This window comes from Pundamilia nyererei, unplaced genomic scaffold (assembly GCF_000239375.1).
Source record: "Pundamilia nyererei isolate P.nyererei 1_Seehausen unplaced genomic scaffold, PunNye1.0 scaffold00020, whole genome shotgun sequence".
NCBI lineage: Eukaryota > Metazoa > Chordata > Actinopteri > Cichliformes > Cichlidae > Pundamilia > Pundamilia nyererei.
Genome location: NW_005187421.1, coordinates 5,400,915 through 5,412,368, shown reverse-complemented (window position 1 = coordinate 5,412,368; position 11,454 = coordinate 5,400,915). Strand labels below are relative to the sequence as shown.

General features: G+C 41.7%; 1 protein-coding gene across 3 annotated transcripts in view; it reads right to left on the bottom strand.

Annotated features, from left to right (window-relative positions):
• Positions 1–11,454, bottom strand: part of slc44a1b (solute carrier family 44 member 1b) — a 31,742-nt gene that overhangs the window by 10,316 nt on the left and 9,972 nt on the right. For all 3 annotated transcript variants that reach the window (XM_005726590.1, XM_005726588.1, XM_005726589.2), the window contains exons 4-14: positions 11,238–11,374; positions 5,919–6,012; positions 5,669–5,838; positions 5,456–5,545; positions 5,209–5,366; positions 4,937–5,123; positions 4,286–4,454; positions 2,518–2,674; positions 1,405–1,488; positions 1,192–1,329; positions 290–526 (exon numbers count right to left, since the gene is read on the bottom strand). In XM_005726590.1, the coding sequence (XP_005726647.1) occupies positions 290–526; positions 1,192–1,329; positions 1,405–1,488; positions 2,518–2,674; positions 4,286–4,454; positions 4,937–5,123; positions 5,209–5,366; positions 5,456–5,545; positions 5,669–5,838; positions 5,919–6,012; positions 11,238–11,374 (1,621 nt within the window). The remainder of the gene's footprint in view (positions 1–289; positions 527–1,191; positions 1,330–1,404; positions 1,489–2,517; positions 2,675–4,285; positions 4,455–4,936; positions 5,124–5,208; positions 5,367–5,455; positions 5,546–5,668; positions 5,839–5,918; positions 6,013–11,237; positions 11,375–11,454) is intronic.

Below are 11,454 nucleotides of genomic sequence, written 5' to 3'. Positions count from 1 at the left end.
GAATCGCATTATTGGCTGGACTATGGGATAAGGTGGCATCGTTCTAATCCCAGCAGCCAGTCACTTACTGACTAACACTGCAAAACAGAATTGTTAAAGTTTTAACGCAATGCAGATTTTCTGTGCGCAGAGACCGTGCCAGCAGTGCGCAATTGCGCATGCGCGCAGCATAGAGGGAACATTGCTGCAGGTCATCATTACACTAACATATTTTCAGAGTTGAATGTTACCATATCAGTCCTTTTAGTAAATTCACCGAGCTCTGAGGGAGACAGACGAAAGATCTCACCATCAGAGCTTTGTCCATGAAGAACTCCTTCCCTGGAGTGCCGTCGTTGTACTTTGTATCAATGGCGAAGCAGAGGAAGAGGACGTCCACCACAATCTCAAAGATGGACAGGAAGCAGTGGGCCACCAGGAAGGAGAAAAGACACACGATGATGAGCGGCAGCAGCCACTCTGCGTAATCCCGCTGGTAGTTCAGGAGGAGGACTCCAGCGAACGCCGTCGTCGTCACAATCAGGATCTGAGGAGATATATTCAAATAAACTGATGACAGGTGGGAAAAGAAAAACTGAAATCCACTGTCCATATGCCGTGATGCTTCAAAGTTCACTAGCTACTTTTTTTCTACTAAAGACAAAAAGCAACAGAGCTCCCGAGAACACCTTAGACAGGTAACCTACAAGTCAACATCAGCTCCAGCTCTGCTGGGGTGTTTGTAAGCTAGAAATTTATCTTTCTGTGAGTGACAGGAGAATGGTGGACAAAAGCCAAGATGAAAGCCCTCCCTGCCACTAGATTTTACAGCTAAAAAACAAATGCAAAGAAAAGGAAGGAAGACGAACATAATAGCACTGTTTCTGGATCTGGCTAGCTAATAGCTCCTTTCCCCACCTATACTGGCGTATACGTATAGTATAGAAAAAAAATTTAGGCATGGCATCAAATCTCATTTCACGGGACCAGTAAAAGTGTTTAAAGTCAATGTTTTGGAAATTCTGAACTTAATCCCACAGAACTGTAAATGGAAAATGGACTGGTTCTTATATAGTGCTTTTCTGCTGTAGCTGAGCACTCGAAGCTCTCTTACAGCAACATCCAGTTAGGTGATCACACTCAAAGTGAAGATCCTTCCTCCAAAGCAGCACAAACTGGCAGGAAAAATGAAAAATCAAGCTCCCGCCTCACCTTCCCCAGGAAGAGCACAAAGTCTCCAATGGCGTTTATTGTGGCGACTCGCAGCGCGTTTTCTACCAGGATCACGAAGGCATCACGTGCAGACGTGCAGAAACTGGTGCTGTTGATGGCTGTGGCTGCATATGCATTCTGGGAAATAAAACCAGACATGGTGAGATGATCATATCAATGAAGAGAAGAGAAGAGAAGAGGGTGGAGTATTACCTGATTGAGATAGTTGAGGCACTTCTCCAAACACCACAGACAACAGATACAAGTTTTCAGCATACAGCGAGCGCACGCATTCTCCTGATAAACAACAGATAATATCAGGTTATACATAAAATGTATTTATGTTTACATGTCACATACAACACACTGTACATGTAATCATTTTTAAAAAGGATGAACGAGTTGTTAATGCAACAGAAATGTTGTTGTAGTGACGAGGAGACTTCTGTTTGAACACCAAAACATCATCAGCATACAGACAGATGCCCTTCGTATTGTTACCAAACCTTTAAAGGACATCAAGTCATTCTTCTGATGTTTTTTTTCCAGATTGATCATAATTGGTGAAACTGTTCAATGAATCACTTCCATGTAATCTTAGCAACAGTGTGTTCGCCACTGACAGGCTCACATTGTTCTTGTAAGTGACAGTGTCATGGTAAGGTTCCCTACTGAGAAATAAAATCCATAAACCTATGCACATCTCAGGATTCATCAGGAGTTTCAAGAGGGCATACAGAAAAAGAGAAGATCTGCCAAAATGCTTTTTTTAACTAATTGTTACATAAAATCAATTTAATGGGATCTGGTGAAATAACATTTACTTGGTTGGTATATATTCAGTTTACACTAAGCACTGTCCTCTTTAAAAATTATTTATTTGAATAAATAAAACTTTGATTTTAGGTATTTTGTTTGCATCTTATTGCTTTATTACTTCATGTTTAGTAAAAGTGAAAACTAATTTCTTCAGCGTTGGATTTTCTTTAAAGGCTTCTGGCGTGTGGCAGCCTGTTACGGCAGCTCTGCTCATTTCTGAGCTTTTTTCTTATTTCCTCTTTCCTCTCTTCTTGTAACTTTCTAACTTAAGTCTTAGCAATTATATTCTGCCATCATGCACTACTGCTTTGCGCTAGTTATAGCATTTTATTCTATTTTTATATAGTATGTTATTCTTTTATCTTATTCTATTCCATTGTTTTTCTTAATTTTTGCTGCTGTAACTTTGCACTGTCCACTTTCTGCTGTGACACAAAAAATTTCCTAGATGTGGGACTAATAAAGGTTTATCTTATCTTAACAGTCTAGTAAATAAACTTTTTGTACCTTTCCTTTGAGCTGATTATGGATGTACATGAGGATGAGTCGTGGGATCTTGACCAGTGTGATGATGAAGGATCCTTTTGCAACTGTGCCCAGGTGGTACCGGACCAGCCTCAGGACTGAGGACAGGATTGGAGTCACTGGGAGTCGGTTCTTGTCCCTGAAACACAAAGTCCTGGTTAAGAGTCTTTCCTGCCATGAGACATTTAGAAGAACCTTTATGTTTCCTGAAACGAGGGGGTACACATGTGGAGAATCCACTCGGAAATCCAGAGTTTAAAAAGGCAGGCTAAAAAGATGCAGTATTATGCTGTCATTGTATACCAGAGTGACTAGAAATACAGACAGTATGATTTTAATATCTTAAGATAAAACAAGCATAATAATTTTTTTTGTAATTTTGACTCTGTACACCTCCACAGTGTACTTTACTTCAAACAATTACGATATGACTGAAGCGCACTCTCTAGAAGTATCACGGCCAATGTCTACAATCAAGAGAAACCTTCAAAAATATTATCTTTTTGTAGCTTCTTGTAACCAAGCTGCAACCCACTGCTTACAACCAACAAGAGGACCAGATTAGCCAGCAGAACTACCTCCAGATCAACACTAGTAAAACCAAGGAGCTGGTGGTAGACGTCTGCAGGCACAAACATCCTCCACTGCAACCACTAAACATTCAAGGTATGGACATTGAGACTCTGGACAGCTACAGGTACCTTGGTGTTCATCTGAACAATAAACTGGACTGGACTCATAATTCAGACGCCCTCTACAGAAAAGGGCAGAGCAGACTGTAGCTGCTGCGGAGACTTAGGTCGTTTGGAGTGAAGGGCCCACTACTGAAGCGCTTCTATGACTCTGGGTTGGCCTCAGCCATCTTTTATGGTGTGGTCTGCAGGGGTGGCAGCATCTCAGCTGGGGACAGGAAGAGACTGAACAGGAGGGCCAGCTCTGTTCTAGGATGCCCTCTTGACAAGTGGAGGTGGTGAGTGACAGGAGAATGGTGGCTAAGCTGTCATCCCTGTTGGACAACATCTCCCATCACATGCAGGAGACTCTGAGAGCACTGAGCAGCTCCTTCAGTGGCTGCGGCACCCACGGTGTGGGCAGGTCTTTCCTCCCCACTGCTGTCAGACTGTACAACAAAGACTCCAACTGACCAAACACACACATCCACACATGTGCAAAAGCAATAATACTAAGTGCAATACTCTTTTCTGGCATCGTTGTATTATACTCAGTTGTATATAGCATTTGTATTCTATTTTATTCTATTATTTAAAGTATTTTATTTTATGCTATTCTATTGTGTACAGTTGTGTACAGTATCTTATTCTTATCTTATTCCAGTGTTTTTCAAATTTTTGTTATGTAACTTTGCACTGTCCACTTTGTAACAAAACAAATTTCCCACGTGTGGGACTAATAAAGGTCATCTTATCTTAGATTAGACTTTATGACAAAACAGCTAATGAGCCTGCACAGATAAATTTATACCAGAACGATTGCTAAAGAAAGGTATGGATAAAGAGAGACACATGATCCTGCTGTCATTGTCCAAATACCTACAGACCAGCTGTTCATTTTCTTAAAAGTATCCAAGCTGATTTTATCCACTTTCCACCATGTTGCTTTACTACATCGATTACAGTCAGTGTCTCAGGTGAAAAGAAGCTGTCTTTTCTATTTAAATACCATCATATACCAAATTCTCCAGTGAAATATCAAGTATGAAAAAGGTATGTAAAGTGTAGTATGGACTCACCTTGTGAAATAGTACGTGACCACAGCACCGGCCACAGTCATCTGCTGACAGGCCAGGATGAACTCACTGATCCAGACCAGGCCCACAGCATGGTACCAGGTCAAGTACTGAAGAGGACCGGTCAGTCTGAACTCCGTCAGCCCCGTCTCCTCGTTCTGTACGGGGTTACCTGCACGACCACACAGAGCAAAGAGAGAAAGAATAATTTGATGACTAAAACTAAATGAAATCTGCTACTTTACATTCAACATTCAACAGAAACATAAATCCACAGAGACAGTTTCGGGTACCGCGATCTGCCCAAATTGGTTCAAGCATAATTTATAGGATAAACGATTTACGAATGAGTCACTACAACCAAAAGGTACAACAAGGACAGAGAGAAACTGGACATGTGAACATGTGTATGTGATTGGGGGGGTTTCAACCAAATATGTACCAGCTGTTTGACTTATTAGCAAAACAAAGACGAATATCTAACAGCATTGTAGTTTAAACTGAAGACAGGAGGCCAAGGTAGCAGTAGCAGAGTTGAAGGTGTTAAGATGTTCACTGGGAGTAACCAGGAGAGATAGGATTAGAAATGAGCACATCAGAGGGACAGCTCTGTGTTTATGATGTCAGCTTTTCTCTTTGACTGCTGCAACTGACCGGTGGTTCCCAAGAAGAGAAGGACCAGGATCCAGTAGATCCAAAAGAGCAGGAGGGCAAAGAAGGTGACAAAGGGCTGCAGGGTGAGGAGGGGGAGGTGTATGAAGACTTTTCCTGCTACGTGGAACAGAGCGATGGTCAGAGCTACTCGTTTCCTCATGAAGAGCATCAGCAGCAGAAGGATGATCTGGAGACAAAACACACAGTCAGTCTCGGGTTTAAAACACCAATCGATCACACTTTCTATGCTCTGTTTGATGTCGAGTACATACAGTGAATACAGTGGCAGCAACGGCATAGACAAGTAGTGCCTGTCCGCTATCTCTGGTGACCTCCACCTCCTCTTTCGCTTCCTTCAGTACTTTAGAGGAAGTGTCGTTCCCGTATAGCCGGTAGTCAATGTAGAGCCACCAGAGCACACTAGTCCCCGCTTAGACACAAAAAGCAGAGCCCTGATTTCAGACACATTTCATCTGTTTACATCTTTTAATGCAACAAACAGACAGGAAGTGATCTCACCAAGGGATCCAAGGACAACCAGTGAGGTGAGGATCCAGACGAGGACAGCAGAGATGTAACGAATGATCACCATGAGGATCATGGAGAGGACTGAAAAAGACAGGCAAAAAAAAGTGATGTTAGAGTCTCAAGTGGCCATTAGAAGAACTGCAGTTTTTGGTACTTCCATATGAGAATTAGATTTTCGTCTTAGAGGTTGATGCTTGTTCTCACACAGTGCGAGGACACAAAGTCCGATGATGATCTCTTTACTGGCAGCGACGCCAGCGATCAGTCGGTGCAGAACACTGTTATCCCCGACAAACGTCACCACAGCCTCAGCAAACCTTGCGTAGCAGGAGATGTCCACCGGAGTGCAGCGATTAAACACGGGCAGCGGTTTACTGAGAATGGAAGACAGAGGTCAGAGGTCACAGAAAAAGCAAAAAAGCAAGCGACTTTGGGGTGAAAAGCTGCTACATACCTGGGTGGAACAGGTAGTTTGGGGCATTTAGTGGTCCTCTGTTCGAGAACAGGATATCTATGAGCTGCTAACTCATAGGAGCACAGCTCAGAACCTGAAAGAAAAAAAAAACACCATCATATTTTAAATAATAATAAAATAACTTCTAATACGGCCCTTTAGATGCAGAGAAGGTCTTTGACAAGGTTTAATGATCCTAGTTCTTTAAAGTCTCACTGGGATGGTCCTCCGCTACCGCTGCTGTTTACACTAGCAATTCCACTTTTGCAGTAACTGTACAATCATACCCACAAATCTATGGGTTAACAACAGGACACACTGACCATCAACTATCCCTATATGTTGATAATATTATTTTGTTTATGCCAACAGCATCAGATGATGTTTGCAGACAATATGCATGACCTAATGGAAGCACATCTGTTTCAGTAAATCAAACAGTTCCTGAAATAGGTTTTTACTGGCTTAACCATTTTAAAAACAATAAAACATAATAATAATCTTTATTTATAAACTGTTTTTCAGAACAAAGTCCTTCACAGGACAATTCAGATAAATGGTAAATGGACTGGCTCTTATATAGCGCTTTTCTACTCTCACTGAGCACTCAAAGCACTCAGTAAAATAAACTTTATAAAATACTGGCAGGTGCCAGCGCCTCAGCCTCCTGGCAGTTGAATCTTTAGGTGGCACAATCCCACTTTTACATTTTAACAAGGTTAAAAGTTGTTCTATGCTTATTGTATAATGTTGAAACAACATTAACATCTTTTAACATTTTTGCAATCAAATTGTGCCCTGGCCTGAACATCCAGAAGCGTGATTATCATTATGAAAATTCACTGAATGTAAACTGGGAAAAAGCTTTGAATGTCATTGTGTCAAAACACTGAAACACTGACACCATTTTAACTACATATTGCTTTCTGCGTCATTGAGAAACCTGCAAAACAAAAATGCATGAATTGGATCAAGATTGTCAAATTGCAAAGTGTCAGAGATTGTCAGTTAAGTTATTATTAGTATGAGAAGCCTATATTATATTCTTCCTGTGTAAATACACCTATTGCATTCACAAGATTTTTAGTAAACCTGACCTTTGACCTTAACCTTGAGGTCAAGGTCACCAATATTGATACTCATCCAAGATTTTTAGTAGATGTACTTATGGGATCAAGTCACTAAAAGTACAAAAAGGCACCACTGTTCAACTATAAGCTGTTCTGCTAAATTTGGGTTTTTTGATATTCAAAATATTGGTATTCTAGTCCTCAAGTTATAGAATCAGTATGATCTTAACATGCAGACTTTCATGGTTTTCACATCCAAGCTGATGGTCGGGGTGAGCGCTGGGTTTTTCCACAGTGCCGGCGTTTCCAACTCTGAGCGTATCCGCCGCATCACCGCTGACAGGCTGCACCTGAGTGTAATCTGGGCTGCTGGCTTCTTGAAATCAGTGCTCATATTCACTCTCCACCAGATCGTCTGCTAAGCCTCGTTAGTCAAGCCGCCACAGTGACAGTATCTTGCCATAGTTATTCTTGTATTGACCTTGTACCTTCTGCTCACAGAAAACCTCTGGATGTTGCTGAAACTCACTGCCATAACCCGTCTTGGTTCAGTCACTGGTCAGCACACAGCTTCTCCACTTACATTCACCTGCCTGCCTTCCTGTCCAGCGCTCTGACATTAACGGATTTACTCATCGGAGTACCTCTACACCCCATCCGCACCAACCCCTCTATGCTTCGCCTCCGCCTGTGAAAAGTAAGACTGTTTGCAATTTGCAACCTACGCCTTGGATCCGCATCTGGCATCCCTTCTAACACTTGTTTCCCTTGTTTCAGTGACTCTGAGAATTACGCCACACCCTTTCCCTCTGTCCCACACCCCATGGGTCCTGCACTGGATGTTACCCAGTGTTGGGTCCCCAGCCCTCGTCCGCAACAGCCCCAAGGCTCCCTCACGGACCATGTCACAGTTCACGTAGTGATTTACTAACCACTCGTTTCAGTGTTTTTGTAATCGTGTAACTTTTATAGTGTTGTTTCTTTGCTTCATAGTATACTTCACGTGATTATAGTACAGTTCAGGGAACTAGTACATCATAGTATTACTCCTGTTCATAATGTGTCAAAGAATTATTTGAGTAGTAGCTTCCTAGTTTGCTTTGTCACTTGCCCTAAGTTTATGGTATACTTGCTATCGCTCCTTGCATTTCTGTACACTTTGTGCCTCAGTTCACGTTTGTAATAAAAGTCTATTTTGCTCACAGTCCCTGACTCCAAGTGCGGTCTGCATTCAAGTCCATTTCCTCGTGTTGGCCCTCTGGCCTTGACATCTGGAGGAAAAGTTTAGGAATTATAGGTCTGTACTACATAGACAACTTCCAGGGGCCAAATGTAACCTGTGGTACACAGTTTCATTAATTCATCATAAATTAAACAGCTAAAAGGTTGATAGATGAGTCCAGGTCCATCTGCAATTGGCAGCTGCTTGTGTGAACCCACAGCATGCAGCCAGTTGAACTTCCCTAAACACAATACAAATCCTTCACTGTTCCCACGACCTGTGACACTAGGCAAGGATAGATCGATAGTTTGGTACATTCAGAAGAAAACTCGAACACAATGTTGGGCCCAGCAGCACTAAAAGGTCTGCACGTCCACAGAAGACAACAGTGGAGGATGATCATAGGATCCTTTCCATGGTCAAGAAAAAAAGAACACTTTCCAGGAGGTAAACATATTGTTGCTCAAGTTTACCATAAAGACACAACTTCAGAGAGAAACTCCAGTGGGTTCAGCACAAGCCGCAAAACCTATAGCTCTGAAACAGCAAACAGACAAAACTAAAATAAACATGTAGAGTAATGATGGAGGGAAAATAGGTGGAGAAGGCATTGAACAGCTCAGGATCTGAAGCAAACCACATCCATACAGTGTGCAGTCCAGAAAGTGTGATGCATGGACCAGTTTAGCTTCCAGTGACACTAGGCCACTGCTGGTTACTGATGGACTCTGAAGTGTACATGGATATACTATACTGATATACTCTAGAGGTATGATACTATTTTTAAACCAGTTAGTTACTTGGGCTTTATTTATTGGTGCAACATAGACATATTGCAGAAAATTGCACATATTTGTATCAAAAAGGTATCACTACCTCTGCTCTTCACAGTGATCATGCTTGCTGCCATACATAATCACCACCCAAATGCACCATTCTTATGAGGGAAGAACTCGAACAAAAGAAACATGCAAAGCTCAGATGACTGCAGTCATTAAAATGTCTTGTGTGCAAATCCTTTAAAAAACCCATGGGAACGCGTGGCTGAAGAGGGGAAAAAAACACCATCCAGTGCAAACAGCTCCAAAAGAAACTAGTCCCCAATATGCCCAGTCATTTGACTAATATGCCCAGTTTGTATCATTCCTGACTGTGAACTTGATTTGATTTTTATTTTGAAAGTTTAATCTGAAACACAGATATGAATATTTCCGCTTGTATGAACAAACTGAGTGAGCGTGCTGGAGCTGGGCCTCTGTGACAGGCTGCTCAGGTGTAGCAGATAAACTAGTTCCTCTGTGTGAATCTGTGACAGTGGATCCTTTATAAACGACTGCCGGAGGAGCTGTGAGGTCACCTGACCGAGGGTCTGCCGTCATGTTTCAACACGTTTGTGTCTCAAGTGAACAGTGAAGGCTCTGAGTCACAGAGCAGCCATGATGGAGGAGAAGCAGAGCAGAGTGGCACCAATTACACGACACGCATTAATGCTGCCTTTGTTACTGTACTGTAAGTTCAGTATACTGTTGGTGTGTCCGGTCTGCAGACATTCAATCATCACGGTGACGCGATGGCGCGCGGTCGGCCAAGTGCTGACATCACTGCTTCCTTTAAAACCAGCAACATGTTCGTACTTCGGTCTTTGTGAGAACATCGAGTCACACAGTGCACCCTCCAATCCCCTGCCACTTCCAGCACTCCACCTGCTTTTCGCCTCCAACGCATCACCCACCCTTCATATTTAACACCTGCTTTCAGATTCAGCACATTGTATGTTTTCACCTTCAGCAGATCACCCGTTACATCTTTAACACTTTGCATGCTGGAAAATGATTATTAAAAAAAAAAATTCATTAGAGAGAATGCCTTTGTCAGAAGTGTAAAGCTTGCACATGCATGCAGCAGAATGTGTGCAAAGCAAAAAATAACACAAGAAAACATGATGCAGCTGAACTGGTCCAGTTTAGAAGGTTGGTTTCAAATCCAATCCAGTACAAGGAGCAATGCAAGTGCAGGCAGGAGGGAGTGTTTCACTGGGCCCAACTCTCACAGCTAATTACTCTCCAAATCAGACAAGACCACAAAACCAAAACCAAAACAGGGACATCTAGTGCCTAAGCGTCGTCACAACTTCAAGACATCACTTGTTTTCACCTCCAGCTGTTTACCTACTTCTATCTTTAATGGTTCACCTGCTTTAAGCTTCAATACTTCATCGGCTGTCCTGTTTAACACTTTGCATACTTCTTTCAAACTTTATTATATTATTCAACCTCAACATATCATCTGCTAGGGGGGGGTTGTATAACGTGTTCTCTACTTTTTGTTTTGTTCTTTTTTCTCCCACATACTGTATTATCCTAATTGTTTCTTGTAATCACGAATATTGTTATTACTTCATGTGTTGGGTTTTCAGATGTTTGAAATGACCCTTGAATGGCATGGATACAAGAATATACACTTAAGTGTGTTCCTATAGTCACAATAACTTACCGTACTGTAACGAGTTGCAGATATTTACTATGTGCCATAAATGTTCTGTAACAGCTTTTGTTTTGTTTTTTTATTGAAAAATGAAAATAAATCCTATTAAAAAAACATCACCTGCTATCACCTCAAACACATCAGCTTCTTTACACTTTAATTCCTTCTATTTTTATTGCTTCCATTATCTTCATATTTATTAAGTTACCTGCTTTTATTTTTTTATATTCTGCACACTTGATCTCAGCACAATCGTCACCTTTCAGTTTTCACCTCCAACACATCACCCCGGCCAGCTTCACCTGTTTTCATCTTTGACATATAATCTGTTTATACCTCAAAAACTTTACCTGCTTTAAACGTTTGACCTTGCTGAACAAATAAAGACACAGATTCAAATACATTTCCCATCAACACCCTCTCCTGCCTCTAAAGCCTAGAACAAAGCCTCTTTGTCCCTCAGCTCAGACGTGTAAAAATATATCTGGATATCCAGACACCTATTCAAGTGTGCAAGGAGTCGTGTGACATTTATGCCCTCACCATTGACCATAGCGAACCTCTTCAGGTCCTGGTAGGTCTTCAGCTCCTCTGTGGGACACAGAGACACACAAAGAGCCATCGACTTGATTTTCCTTTGAACAATGTCGATGTTACAGGGATCCAGGAAGAAAACAAACCTGTAAGCGACAGAAAGTACAGGAAGTCAGCACATCGACATTTATAATAGAAAAAATGACTCTATATATATATATATATA